The sequence below is a fragment of the Syzygium oleosum genome, unplaced genomic scaffold (genome assembly GCF_021117445.2).
Source record: "Syzygium oleosum isolate NSW1041296 unplaced genomic scaffold, Sole_v2.1 Sole_v2.10, whole genome shotgun sequence".
Classification (NCBI taxonomy): domain Eukaryota; kingdom Viridiplantae; phylum Streptophyta; class Magnoliopsida; order Myrtales; family Myrtaceae; genus Syzygium; species Syzygium oleosum.
In genome coordinates, this window is record NW_026607494.1 from 11,886,895 (window position 1) to 11,902,426 (window position 15,532).

Genomic DNA, 15,532 nt, shown 5'->3' on the forward strand with positions numbered 1-15,532 from the left:
CCTGAAAACCTCTTTTGGTACCAAAGTGCTTGATCCAAACGTTAACGTACACGAGAAGAGAGCGATTTAACGGGATGGCAACGCGAATTCAAACTTTGAAAGTCAAAGGGTCAAACTTCACACGGTAGGGCCCGTTCGCTCCATGACTTTCTATTTTTCTATTCAGCATATATATATATATGTGTGTGTGTGTGTGTGTGTTTTATTATTCTTTTGTGGTAACGTGATTTTTATGTATGAATGAAGATTATCACATGCAACGCTCGTAGTCGTGTCACCGTGGATGGGAACATTGCCTTCTCTGATCTCCTTCCTCCATCTATCACCCACATTATATATGACATACAGTTTGTGGAACCAATAAGAGTACTATTGTTGTTGTTGTTGTTGTTGTTGTTATTATTATTATTATTATTTTGCATTTTCCAATGTATTCTTTTACGGTGCGATGCATATTAAGTTATCGACGATCAGAGCTGTCCAAATAGGTTAGAGACCTAGTTTTTAACTCATATATAACAGTCTGAGTTTATATTGATTGGTTATATTGAGTAAATATGTTTAAACATAATATGGGCGGTAAATTGATCATAAATGGTTTTACAACTTATTTATACCCAATCCACCTCTTCATTCTCTTTCGCCATCATTTGATTTCGCGCTTAATCGCTCCGCACTTTTACCTCAGTTTTGATATAAGTTTTTCTAAATTGGTTTAGTATTTTAGCAATATGAATCAGGTCAGATCTGAGTTGGGCATGAGTCGGGTGGTCACTAGATTTGCATTATATAAAAATTATTTTATTTGGATCAAACCATTTCTGACCTGACTCAAACACGACCTTATTTGCCGATTGAGGACCAAGGAAACAACAAATTACGTAGATACCTTGTAAAATGAAATGACGGTCGTTCCTCCACCAGAACTCTCACTTTTCACGTGTCGTTTGTAATTGGAAATCCAACGTGGCATGCGGATTGCTTTGATGGAGCGGCTAATCAGTGCTTAAGACATAAATGATGCAAATAATAATAATAATAATGACAAACCGACCATGGCTACAATTTCGTAAAAGGTACAATATAAAATAAGCAAAAAGCCAAATGACGTAGGACAAAATTACTTTTAGAGATCTAGATCCTATTCGCTTTGCAAGTTCAGGACGATGTCCGAGTAAAGATAATAACACAAATAATTCATGAACTTTGGCCCAATATTTAATGTGGTTCTTGAACTTTTAATTTATTCAATGTAGTCCCTCTAAACTTTAGTCTAATATTCAATATAGTTCTCGAACTTTTAATTTGTTTAATGTGGCTTCTGGACTTTTGGTATATATTCAATGCAGTCCATAAACTATATGAAAATGTTCAATGTAGTTCCTGAAGTTGAATTAATGGAAGGACTACATTGAACATTTTCATATAGTTCAGGAATTAAATTGAACATGTACTAAAAATTCAGGAATGATATTAAACAAATTAAAAGTTCAAGGACCACATTACACATTAGGTTAAATTATAGGGACCACATTGAACAAATTAAAATTTTAGGGACCATATTTCATATTGAGCTAAAGTTCAGTGACTATTTGTGTCATTTTCCCTCATATTTAACATCAATTTGCGAACGGTGGGTGGAACGTTGATAACTACCACTGTTGAACTGGGACTTATAAGATCTCGTGATTTCTCAATCTAGTTGCTATCGAAGCAAAAGGCGGCAATTAACCCGTCTTTGATCGGATAGTGTAGGTAGAATTGCTCGTTGATTAAATTAAAACATTATTAGGCGTCATATCTTTGTTCGTACTATGTTGGTGTCCTCCTAATTCTTTCCTTTCCTGCTAGATATGTCAAAATGGGTCATAAACCCATTTCTTAGCTCATATTTGATTGGCTGAGTTATTATATGAGTTAGTTATACTTAGTAAATTGGTCATAAATGGGTTTAGAATAGTAAAATCCAAAATAATATGGATGTTAAATGGGTTCACAACTTGCTTAGACCCGACTCGCCTTTATGACTCTTCCTTCACTTTCTCTAGCCCTCACCCAATTTCGCATTCGCTCACTCTATGTCCTCATCTCGGTTTGGGTATGAATTTTCTTAGATCGTGTTAAATATGTAAGTGTTTCAGCAATATAGGTCGGGTCGAATGTGGGTTTGATAAGGATCGGTTCGGGCATTGGTCACTATATTTTGTATTGTATCGAAATGGGTTAAAACGGGTTAAATGGATCGATTTGGGTCGGACCATTTTTTATCAGATCCACCCATTTGACGGGTTTATTTTCCACTAACGATTGGGTTCCATGCTCTTTATGTACTCGACTTATTCTCACTGAATTCGTCATCGATTACGAAAGGGCACAGGTTAGTGCTCCTTTTTTCCTCCCAAGTGTGGTCTATGCCCAAAGCCAAAAGGGTTCCTCAATCTAACAATATATGCAATTACGCATGCATATTTCACTCTTTTTTTTGCCTTCCTTTTTGTTTTTTCCAACTCGAACCGTGAAATTCTGCTTTGTGTTCATCAAGGTAATTACAGCATGAAACGGAAGGTCAAGACTCAAGAGGTCAAATTAGATTATCGCAAGAATCATATGAATTTCGTGACTTTGTCCACCTAATCAAACCAAACTTTTTGATAGATTATATAACTTCAGCACTAAGATACAAATCTGAATTACTAAATTAGGCCAACAAAATGTTGTATAAGTAAAAACGATCTAGCAAATCCACGGTTAATTGGCTGGCCGGGCTCCACGAGCTAGTTGAGCTAGCTTGGACTCTCAATAGAGGGTCACTTGGAAAACCGGGATGGGCTAGCCCAAATAAGGCCCTTTTTTATTATTTTTTGCTGATTAGTTGTAGAAGATGGAAGAAAGGAAATACGAATTAGAGGTGACAAATTTGTGGATTGGGGTTGGCTTGGGTCGAAGTGGTTCATAAATGGGTTCCACTCAAATTCACCCATATATCTTCTAAATAATTTAGATGACCTGTACTCAACTCAACTCAACTCAGATCAAACTTAAATCCATCCACATAACTCACATTTTCATTTACTATACCAATCAAGCATTTAGCAAAATTACAATGATAATAATTAATAAAAAAACTGAGATGCTCTCCGCCCCTTCCTCCACCAGTTACGAAATGAGCATTACCTCCATCACTTCCTCTGCCGTCGGTACCACCCTAAACTGCTGTAGCACCCCGATCACCACCCTCTTCATCTGTAGGAATGATATTTCATTTCCGAGACAAAACCCTCGGCACGCCTGGAACACTAGGACTGTTGTATATGCTTGTGATGGAGAATAAGACGGTGAGAGACCTTGTAGATTCGAGCAAGATGACGTGTATTATGAAGTTTCTCTACAACTACAGTGGTAAAATCACACTCTGCAAGTTCGACGGCAAGTTGCGCCACGTCAGCGACGTGGTGAAGCTGTTGTTTTTGCCAAATCTTTCCAATCTTTATCGATTTGGATGAGAGACAAAGAGAGATCGACAAGCATCATACAAAGAGATTGAGACTGTTGCTAGCGAGACCATTGCTCTTGCTAGCGATGTTGCCAGCAAGACCGGCGATTGTGGGCAACATCATTGATGGCGGAGCGGCACCGTCGATGCCAATCTTCGTCCTTTTGCCCATTGTCGAAGAAGAGGGTTTTTCTTTTAATTTTTCTTCAGCTAATTGCTTTTTTTGGGTTGAAAATGAATATGTTTAAAACCCATTAATACCCACGTTTAGTTGGGTTTTTTCTTTTGTAAAACCCATAATATCTTAAGTTTGAAGTGGCTAACATGCACGTGGCCCTACTGGTAAAGAGATTAGCGAGATGGAGCCGGAGAGTATCGGGTTCGATGTTCGATTCCCATGAGCAACATACACACTTGTACATAAAATGAGGAGTGAGACAAAAAGAGTTGTAAGTGACCCGTTTCTGATTTAATACCATAAACAGGGGTTCAAATATGGGCATGTGGCCCATTTTAATAACCCTAATAAGAATACACATAGCCCTACCACGTCAACTTCAAAAACTAGTAGATTTTTGAAGAAGCAAAACTAAGGTTTCCATATCCAATTTACCTCTATATGAAATATGGACAAGCTCGTGTTCCTTATGCGGACGAATGCTTAAAAGCACTCTAACTCATGATAAACCACATATTCAATCTTCCTTTACTCTCCTAACCATATATTAGATGAATGCTTTCTGAGAATATATATGTTTTTCAGCTTGGCTTATCTGTACGGATGCATGCCGGATTGCTTCTTCTGCGTGCATCAGGTAAATGAAGGTCCTTTTTTAGGAAACTATTTCTCAAATACTAAATTGCCACGGTGATTAATATAGTTTTATTTAGCGATTTTGTTGTACTAATTCATCTCATAAAAATTCTATCTTATCTCCGCATACCTACATCCTGAAATGTTCTTTTTTTCAATTTTTTTTACTTATCGGGTGTGATTACATCGACTATATGTCTGCAGCAAAAATAGCAATTCCAAAGCAATAACCCCTTGTTTGTTTTGGCCAAGAAAGAATAAGGAAAAGGGAAATCCCAGAGTAAATGGGAAAATGTGGCAAGTATTAAATACCTTGGACCCCCTAATCAATAAGGTTGAGGTGACCTGACGTTGGGAAAATCATGATGACTTCAGAGCTGCCCCACTGTGGGGAGTGGCTGCCAAAAAAAGTTTCAGAAATTCGGGCTCTTCAATTCGATATTCAGAAGCATCAGCAGATGGTGGTGGTGGTGGGGAGGGTGCAGTATTGAGTGTGCAAGCAATTAAATTCTCTTCTCGGAGTTTCTGAATCGCATTGCATTGTCACCCACCCCCCCGTTTAACAAACGAAGCCGAGCCGAGCCAAGGAAGGTCCACTTCCTTCGCCTCCCTCTTCCAGTAAAAAGAATTTGCATGCATGCAAGACGCAGGAATTTAAAACCATTCGACAGCAGAAATTCACAGCGTGAAAACCTAATCCCCGTTTTGAAAACCCACAAAGCTAAGAGTTTGTTGGCTCTTTCTAAGACTTTGCTTAGACTCGAGTCGGCATGAACCGAGGAATGTTTGATTGTTTGAGTCTTTATACTTACGGACCTGCATGCGGGTCTCACGAAATCTTGACGATTATAATCACACGTTGCCCAGGAACCCTAATCTAAACAAGGATTTCTCGTTTTACATATTTGGTTGGGGGGAGAAAAACAATTTACCCCAAGTAAAGGGGGGAGGAGGAAAAGATGGGCAGGCAATTAAGGAGGACCCGTAAAAGACAATATTGGCAAAAGGGCCTTAACGTTGGCAATGGGAGGGACCATGTGAGATTGACCTCTCATTGCAGGCCCCATTTCTGTGACTGCAATGCAGAGTTATTACATAAGACATGATCAGCATCATGATATTTTGTTTTGAGTGCTTTGAATTTGGGATATTTGCAGGTCCCCTTTTTTCTCTTTTCCCTTTCCTCTTTTCTTTTTATTTTTTGGGGTGTGCAAGTGTTGGGGGAGACAAAACGAACAGTCCATAAAGTTTGAATTTGTGGGAGGCATCCATTTTTGTAGCTGAAGAACTGACAAGGTCTTGTGCATTCTGAGGCACACATACTCTCGTACCCTCTCCCTCTCTCTACTCACACACACACACACACACGAGTAAAATAAACTGTTTTTTCTTTTTTGTCTTGGGTTTAATCTTTTACTCCAGAGAACATGGGTGGTGGAGCAAGGTCAAATTTCAACGGTCAAATTTGGCTCTGCATGAATTGCAAGGTAATAAATGCCACTGCCCTCCAATTTCATGGGCCTCCTTCTTGCTCATCATGCTCCTTGAAAAGAATTATCAATGGTAAAAAAAGAAGCTTTTTACCCAAGGGTCAAGTCCACAAATCAATGGAGTAGCTAAAAAATGAATGAGGGGCGGGACCAGATTATTCGAAGCCAAGTAAAAATCAGAACACCCCGACTCCCCGTTTTGATAAGAGCCGATTCTTCTTTGCCCGGCCTATGTCGGGCGATTACGCATCGAAAAGTATTGAAGTCCCGTGTTCGATTCTCGCTCGGCGCGACTTCATAGGTTTAAGTCGTCGGAAAGTACATTTCTCTCGCCTTCCTACCTAATCTTAACACGGATGAAAAACGCTTTTTTTCATGCAAATAAATGAATGAACGGAAGAATAAATTAAAGACAATAACTTAGTGAGACTGCAATCCCGAGGGAAAAAGGACCTTTTTCTCGTGCAATTCATTCACTTCCATGGGCGAAAATGACGCATCGGCTCCATTCCTTAGTGAGCGGCCAATGATGGCTTGGCCTTTTCATTTACATACCACAGAGAGAGACTATCGTTTGTCAAACCCTAAATTTATCACCAATAGAGAAATGTCACGGAGAAAAGCAAATGTACTGTGGGGCTTATTCTTGCATGGACGTACGCCTCATCAAGAGGCCTTCTGGTTTTGTGAATTGGTCGGTACTTTTTCTTCTTCTACCTAATCTTATTCTTGCTTATTCTTGCATGGACGTGCCGCGTTATAAAAGTTAGGTATATACTTTTCTCGAGAAATAGTTATATATGTAATTAGTCAGATGAGTTGTGGCCGCTCATTATAATCCTGGAAGCGTATTTGCATCGTTCGTGTTGATCTAAACAGCCATGAATGATCGATGATGTATTATCGTAGTTCATTGGCTAACCACTGATGATTTTTTAGTTGCATCGCTATGTAAAAATACCCAATATTGTTAAATAGGAATTTACCCAAGTCCAATTACCATCGAGTTTTTCTTTTTTAATAAAACTCCACACTTATTTTCAAGTGATTTTTTTTTTTTGGTATTTTTTATTGGCCATACTTCTTGAGCTGATAAAACAATGAGGATCACCCATCGACCGTCTCGCGTCTATAAAAAGCGAGAGAGCGCACGCCACACACACACCTCAAAAGCATTGGTAAGTCCCAGATGGAGATTTCCCAGCAAGAGTCAACTCCATGCAAAGAACCCTATTCTCTGAAACATGACTTCTTCTCACCATCATCATCTGTTGCCTCTCTCTCGGTTCTTAACCATGCTCGACTCCTCCTCGGCTCGTCGCCTGTCCTGTTCTTACTATCTTGTCCGGGTCAGGTTCTTCCCCGGAAGGTAGACGGCGGCGGGATTGCGATGTGATCGCCGCGGCGGTATCTCTCCTGAGCTTGTTCTTCCTCCGGCTTCTTCCCTCTTTAATGGGCTTCACGAAGTCCGTTCAAATTTTCTTGACCTTGCAAGTCCCGTGACAGGACTTCCAAGATCCTGAGCGGTTGATATCTTATGTGAGGGGCCGAATTGTTCAGCCGGCCGGGCTTGACGGTGGCAACTTTCCACTCATGCCCGACTATCAGAGTGTGCACAATTTGCTTTATCTTTTTTTTTTTTTCACGGATGTATTTTTATCTCGTTTGGTATCCATTTGTATAAGGTTCGCCTTTTCTTTTTTAACGTGATATTGGAAATGATAAAAAGGAAATGTTGACAAAATGTTTTACATTGTATGTAGAACCAGGTGGTGTTTGTGTACATGTGTCACAGTGACAGAGCTATATCAGCAAATGAGTATGTGATCAGCTCGTAGAAATATTACCCGCTTGTCATTTGTATTCTACAAAGTCTTCTCTGCTTACATCATAAGATGAACTGCTTCTCCTCGGAACGGAGGGTATAAAGCATCATATACGCCCCAGTTCTTCAAGCAGAAAGAGGCGAAAGAGCACGATAAACTGAAGGACTCGGCCTTTGACCAAACCAGACTATTCTGCTTTCTGCTTTCAAGAATAGTCTAAACCCAAATTAACTAATTTTCACTTATACCCAACCAAACTCGTATATTGTTCAAATTTTTTCATATTTAACCCAAATTTTTAAGTGCCCGAGATTATTGGACCAGAAAAGGTACTAACTTTTGCAGTCCATGCTCAGCCGTGGATCTTGAATTTAGGGCCAAACACATGGTCGTTTCAACTCAAAACTGGTCAGCGCGAAGTGATGGAACGGGGCACACTGGCTAATTAGGTCGAGGTCGATTCTGGTGTAGGGTTGCTCAGTGTGATGTTGCCTTTCCCAATCTTTCGAAGAAAACTATGACGTGGTCTGTTGTAAGACTCCAATGCCCAATTTCAATTGAACGGTGATAATTTTGTTTTTTTATTTTTTATATTTTATTTTTTTCACCTGTCAATATATGTGCAAAAGCTCTTTCAGTTGAACATGAATCAATGCTGCAGCCCTAGCAGTAAATGGCAATTTCTTACATCACATACACTAATTGCTTTATCTACAACCTTGCGGGCCTCACAATACAAGCTTCTTCTTCTTTTTCTTTTTCTTACGAAAGTCTATGCCAGCGATCTAATATAATGGATCGATGCCAGCGATCTAATATAATGGATCGGAGTTCACGGCGACGGTTCTTCTGTATAGTTTCCATCTCTGTCGATAGTTTCCTGGTCTTCCGCGACATAATCAGGCAGCGAGCACCAATACTTTGATTGTTCCCTGGCTGTTAGCAGTCAGCATGGTTGGGCTATCGCTTTTCCAGCACACGGCACTAATGAAGTAAGATCCCGCATCATCGTCGGGATCATCGGGATCCGGCGAACCAAATTTATGCGAAGTGACGTGTTTCGACATTTCCTGGAGAGAAAGTAAACAATGTTTAGCTGCACAAAGAGTAATTAGATGGGACTGCTGCTTCAGCAATTCTCACCTTGTGGTAGACATAAACTTCGTTAGTTTCGCTGCCGCACGCTATGTATTCGCTATTTACTGTTAGACCCACAAAGTTCTTCTCGTTTGTGTGGCCTTTAAACGTTCTAACCTGCAATACCAAGAGACCAAGATTGTCACACCTCGATCAAGAGAACACTTGCCAGAAGATTCAAAATAAACTGGATAGCTTGCCTATCATGGGAGAGAAGGGCAACATGCGCACAATGGGGCTAGAAAAAGGCAACCATGAAGACACAAGCTTCAGGTGCTTTCAATCAAAATCAGGGCCAACTATTTGATACCCAGAAACCACAACTTCCGTGGCGACCATTTTTCTGGCCTGATGAATGAGGAGTAAAATGGTTCCATCCATCCAATTCTGGGAATTAACTTCCTCAATATGAGAAAACTCAGAGAGAATTTATATGCTACTTGAACTACTGGCTTGGAGGGCATCTAACTAAGCCTACATATATGAAATTTAAAGAAACTTATCCCATTGCTACACATTTTACTCACCGGCAAATTCTCCTTTACATCCCATAGCCGTAATGTGCTGTCGGTGGATGCAGAAGCAAGCTCGTTGTTAGATAAGAATTTCACATATGAGACAGCTTTACGGTGCCCCATAAATACATGGAGTGGTTGGCTAATATTGCGCAAGTCGTAATAATGGATATGGTGATCAGCTGAACCAACCTGAAAGAATCAAGAAATTGCAATACCAGCTCAGAAAAATTCTATGTATGTGTCGCCTGGAGTTTATTGAACAATTAGCAAAGTATTATATGAGCTCAGTCGCAAGTTAAATGATGCTTAAATATACTGAAGAGGCAACTTTGAAACATAAGCAGCCACTTAAACTATCCTGCTTACTAACTATCCGTAGAAAAGTACATCCTGTTAAACTATCTACCAGCAAAAATTAAATGGCATGATAAGTGCCATAAGGTCTTGGGTGAAAGGAAAGTACCGCTATGTAGTTGCTAGATCCGGGATTACACTTGACACAGCATATATTTGCTTTCATGTCAATGTTTAGCACGCTAGCTTCCTGTCGTGTGCACCAAACCTTGACCTGATAATCACAAAAAAAGATACAGATGTGAGCTTCAATTGGCTAATAAACTACATGCAAAAGCTAATTGCAGAAGAAACAGAACTTTACAGACTTGTTAAATAATAAAATTTGCTTATGATCTACCATGGAGGCAAAATCAAGTTTCATCACTGTTCCCCAAAGCTTGTGATCTACCATGGAGGCAAACTGAGGGTGTTTAACATAATGAAAGCGGTCAATACAATAACCTAAATAAATTGACGGGCTAGCAACTTTTACACACCAAGAGAATGGTTTCTCATTGATGGTAAATCGCCGACATGGAAAGGGGGCGAAATAGAAAAAAGATCGTTGCAGTCAAATGGCTAAGAAAGGATCGAAGTTTAGTCCTAAAAGCATGGAGAGGAGCATATTACAAACAGTCAAACTGGAAAACCCACGGATATAGACACCTGCAACACTTGATCTTGTTATGAATTCACAGTTAGATTAGCAAACTTTGGATCAACCCACACCAAGAGTACAAAAGATCTAAAAGTGCGAGGAGGTACCTTACAATCATCACTGCCAGAAACAAGCATCGAAGGCTCTGTCCTTGAGAAATCAACACTCCATGCACGTTTTTCATGTTCTTCATATTCCATCAAACTCTGCAAAAGGTTAAATTACTATTGCAACAGAAGTAAATAAAACCAAAGTAGATAAATATGACGGCCGGAGATAAAAACAGGGTTTTTGTATTACATCGGCAGTGAAAATGACAATTGTCGTCCAATTTATAAGGACAGTCATTACCTGCCGGGTATCCACATCCCAGACAGTCACTATTCCCTCGTAGTCACTGCTTGCTATATGGTTTTTGGCATACTTATTCCAGCTCAAGCAACTAAGTTTGGACCTCGTGGTCATCTCAACCACAGGACAGTGCACGTCAGTTGCCTCATTCACAACCTGATAATCAATAGCATTGGCATAATTCAGCCAGTTATTGGAAGCAGATACCGGTATTAATAATTATTAAGTGCCAAAGGGAGGAGAAGGAGGAGGAGGAGGAGGAGAACTCAATATGGAATGAAATCTACAGACTTGGGTACTTTTTCGTCTTAATTGAATATCCTGCTAGGAGTATTAATTCATATGCGCATTAATTTGCAATGAACACAACAGAAATAATCGCAGGCTCCTTTTAGCATAGAAATTTGGCAGATCATCACATCTCATAAATCTGGAGCATATATATACCGATACAGATAGGCAAGTACATATGTAAGTGTTTCAAATTCTCTTTTCCCATTGCAGACATAAGTGTTCAAACAATATATTTCCACCAGAGTTCATTGCAAAGAAGAACGAAAAAGTATTGCGATCTTTCACAAAGACATGCTACCTTGGCTCCTCCCAATAATCTCAAAAAACCTGAAAATAATTAAACGGCAAGCTGAGAAACTTACTGTTGAGAAGTCAAAAATCTTTATGCGACGGGAAACTCCAGCGGTGGCAAAAAACTCGTCATCTCGATCAAATTCAATGCTGCGGCGGAATCAACCAATTTCCTCAGTTTCAGGAGACAACTATTGGATGGATGGAATAGTAAGCACACAGAGCTTAAAGATGTGCGTGCGCATTCAGTAAGGGTCTATCTGTGTCAATTATTTTATCCATCTCCTAGCTTCATTGAAGACCCCAAAAAAAGGGGATCTTCAATGATCTAGAGCAGACAAGCTTAGAGACAGCCAAATTGTTCATCTAAAAACTTCAATTAGGAAGCATTAATACATTAGTTCAGCAAGCAGCACAAGTCCAACAGACATTTATATCAGCACTGTCACGTGTCATGCTTTTAAAAAAAGTTCCAACTTAAAATAGCTATTCAATACATCAATAGTGCTTTTTTCCAAGGTCCTTGCCCATTCAACTCCGTCATTATTCTTATTCACTTGGGTACTGCTGAATTGCAGAGGAATGTTTTTGTAATGAAAATTGAAAATAATATCCTGACACATTGCAGGCTAATCAGTTTACTTCGAATTTGAACCCAACCTGAATAATTTTCTCCACCTACAAATGAGATACTACTTCTCCTTGCTAATTTTCATTTTCAGAGTGTTAACCAAATCCCTAGACTGAACCAGAACTTTAACACGACTTATAGTATAAATAAACAATCACATTCTTTACCAAAGTCGCAGAAGATATAATCAATACAATCACTGTAGATGCAGCATACCATAATCAGTACAACTACTGCGGGGACTACTGTATGCAGCATACACTATGCAGAGGTAAAAAAATATTTATTATCCAAAAGTTCAGATACTGCCACATTAAATAAATCTTGAAAGACAGGAAAGTCACCTTGAAACTATATTGGCTGAGTGAAATAAATCCTCATGCCTAAGTTCAGCAATTACCCGTAGACGACTGGTTAAAAGGAACAAAGAAGAAAAGGCGTGTCACACCATCAGAAGGAAACAAGGCAAAAGGAATTGCTGATTTACGACAAGGAAATTATATTAATCTATACCTGTACCGCGTAAAGGTGGTTAATACAGATTGAAAATGAGCAAGACCTGCATTATAACCCTCCCTATGTATGACATTTTTGTCCTGTTCATCCTGGAAATGTGGTTGATTTGCCAACTGACGTCGCTTTTGTAGATAACACTCTTGGAGATCAGTAAACTGAAACAAACATTTCCCCGACAATTATGTCCACGTAGATGGGCAAGAAATTAAGGATCATTAACCACAAGCGAGTAACATGAGGCACATATAGAAAAGTAAATGTTTTTGAAAAGAGATCATCTTAGCATCGATACTATATGGAAACTCAATTTTCATTTCTCAAGAGACAGTTTATGTGAGAATTCTCATAATTTTCTATGGTGGAAAAAAGGATGCTTATAGGCAAACACGGTTAGTGATTTGAGCATGTCCAGAATGAACTTTATGCAAAATAAATTCTTCAATATCGCCAACCTGTTGATGAACTCGCTTTTTCCGTATCACCGAAAGACTGGATTGATTCATGTGTTGTGAGTCTGACCCACTGAGAGCATCCTTTCTTTGTAGTCCGTGGGAGCTCACTTGAGCCTTTGCTTCCATTTTCTTGCTCTGTAGACTACCAGAGGACATATTTCCTCGGGCACTGATGTTACTGGACATAAAGCCGCTAGCGGTTTTCTCCATTGATGAAGGCCATGGCTTTCTCATACAATGATCATCTCCAAGCATCCTCAGCTTCACAGAGTACCTGTCTCTTGCCCGATACAACTCTATTCTGTGTCTCTCCACAGCATTAATATCTTCCTTAATATACTGGAGATCATTTTTTATCTGTAGCAGAAAAAGAATTCCTGGACATGATTGTCAATTAGGACTTTCACCTAACCACCATCCCTTAGATTATTTTTTAGGGAAGGGGTTAGGCAAGAGGCTGCAGGACTGCAGCAGCAGCACTAAGCAAGGAGAAACGAGATGACATCCACAGATAAAAGGTGAAAACAAACCTCATTCAACTCTTCAACTTTTTGCTTCCTCAAGCAATGCAAGAAGTCAAGAAGAATTTGCATATTTCTCTCAGCTTCCTCTTGTTCCATTTTCCTCTTCTTCTCTGCAAGAAACACGAGAAGGCTATCTAGCTCCTTGATTGACACTTGACAACCCTATGGACAATCAAAAAGCCATATCAGCAGAATATTTTTCAACTCAAAAACAGGTAACACAGTTCAAATTATTCTGTTCTCCAGGGCTACTTAGCTACACATCTGGTATATACCCAATGCACTGAAGCATCATTTTATAGCACTCTCCAGGTTATCAAAATGGAAGGCCAATTATCTATTCTATGCTCTCCATAAAGAAGTATGAACAAGTTCAAGGAAAGGATCTACATCACAGGTTCAGTTGCTCAAAGAAGACAATTTAGCAATCTCGTATTTGGATCACTCAGTTGAGCTTTGGCTCATAACTTATATAATCCAAGATATCAATAGCATATATTTTGTGGCTCGTGGTTTACTTAGCTGAGGTGGACAAAAATGGTGAGGAAGAAAATAAAGAAGAAAGAGAAATCTAGCGAAAATTTGATTAAGGCACACGTTAAAATCACGAATTACAACTCCAGTCCACCATAATAGAACAGAAAATATCAGCAGGAGGTGCAAGGTTGTGATCAAGTTGTGTTCATTGTGAACGAAAAAGTGTCCACAATGAGAATTTCAAGTTAGAGCCACCTTCTCACTAACTTATTATTTGGCACAGTCAATGAAGTACCGCACTAGACGCTTCCGTAAAGAGCCTGGACCTCGTTACCACAGAGCTAGAAAGTGAAAAATAATATTTGCTCATATAAATACATATCAGTGCATCTGCCAAAATTTGGGGATGGCTTCCATGGACTCTGAATGAACCTTACACCTATAAAAAAACCATCAGGTGAAAACCCAGCAAGGACTAACCTGTTGCAGCGCCACGCGAAAATGTTCAATGGGAGATGCGGTTTTTGATACTTGCCGGGCAGAAGTCTTCTTCAATAGCTGCAAATGAGGCAGAGGGATACCATTGAATAAGCTTATACAGGAGACGTAGTTCGAAGATAAGAACATTCTAAATCAAGTCGGCTACATCCGACACCAAAATTTTCCATGAGATGGTTGTTTTACAGGTATGGAGCTTCAATTTAAGATTTGCAATAATAGAGATTACGTGCTTGATATTTCGGTTACATATGGGCTTGAGACGTCAAAGGACTACTAATGCTAACTCAGCTCTCAGCGAAGTAATTCCAGAGCAGACGTAATTACCAATCACAGACATGAAGAATCGTCCATATCCACGAATCCGACGCACTACACCGTAAGCTGTCAAAACAGTATGGAAAGGCAAAATGAGCAGATGAAGGACCTTATCGAGCATGAAATTGGGGAAGATCTGGTTGTTGGTGAGGAAATGGCCGCAGCACGGGCAATCGCTCTTGTTGCGGAGGTGAGTGATGATGCACATGTAGCAGAAGCTGTGCCCGCACGACGTCAGGAACGCGTCCTTGATCACCTGCATGCAAATCGGGCACAGGAAGTCCCTGTCGAGCTGCTCGGCGGCGGCGGCGCCGGAGGAGACCTCCGCGGCGGCCGCGCCCCCCCCGGCGGCGACCTCCTCCGGCGGCGGCGGCTGCGGGGGAGCGGGATGAGGAGGAGCCACGGTCGCCGACGACGAGACCGGCTCAGGCTTCACCGCCGGGACCAGGGCCCCGGTCGACACTTCCTCCATGCGTTCCGTCCGGCGATCGGCGGCGGCGGCGGTCTTCCCGAATCGGTCCGAGGGGAGGAGATGGCTTTTCTGGAGGAGGAGGAGAAGAAGCGGCAGAGATTGATGAGAGGGAAGGGGGGGAGGTGGTGGGGCCCGGTGAGAGGAGCTTGAGGGTGAAAACGGTCCACGCAATGCGTTGGGCGGAGGGAAAAAACGGCGATCGTTCTTGGCGTTGGATTGTGATCAGCGTTTCGCCTAGAAACGGCGATTAGAGTCCTTTACATCTCCTGTGGCCGTGATCCGGATGGGCGGTTTTCACCCTGAAATCACCCTGAAATCAGGAGCTGGCCACTCAGGTTGCGCATGAAATGTATTTCGAAATAAAAATTCTATTTCGGAATGCATTCCGAAACAGATTGGCGTTTGTTAAAAAATTTTCGAAATACATTCTGGAGTG

At 40.5% G+C, this 15,532-nt stretch overlaps 1 protein-coding gene across 1 annotated transcript; it reads right to left on the reverse strand.

Annotated features, from left to right (window-relative positions):
• Positions 1 to 8,255: 8,255 nt before the first annotated feature.
• On the reverse strand, positions 8,256 to 15,344 carry LOC115679889 (E3 ubiquitin-protein ligase COP1). The gene is made up of 13 exons (XM_030603616.2): positions 14,734 to 15,344; positions 14,289 to 14,366; positions 13,338 to 13,493; positions 12,808 to 13,164; positions 12,353 to 12,510; positions 12,184 to 12,249; positions 11,280 to 11,358; positions 10,624 to 10,779; positions 10,380 to 10,478; positions 9,742 to 9,846; positions 9,288 to 9,467; positions 8,767 to 8,877; positions 8,256 to 8,693 (listed from the first exon to the last, which is right to left on the reverse strand). The coding sequence occupies exons 1-13, from the start codon at positions 15,094 to 15,096 to the stop codon at positions 8,523 to 8,525; spliced, it is 2,079 nt and encodes a 692-aa protein (XP_030459476.2). The 5' UTR covers positions 15,097 to 15,344; the 3' UTR covers positions 8,256 to 8,522.
• Positions 15,345 to 15,532: the final 188 nt, after the last annotated feature.

Coding starts and splice junctions, on each gene's coding strand:
- LOC115679889 (XM_030603616.2), bottom strand. CDS start 15,096: ATGGAGGAAGTGTCGACCGGGGCCCTGGTCCCGGCGGTGAAGCCTGAG. Junction 9,468..9,741: donor GATCTAGCAACTACATAGCG/GTACTTTCCTTT, acceptor TGATTCTTTCAG/GTTGGTTCAGCTGATCACCA. Junction 8,878..9,287: donor ATGTAAAGGAGAATTTGCCG/GTGAGTAAAATG, acceptor TTGGTATTGCAG/GTTAGAACGTTTAAAGGCCA.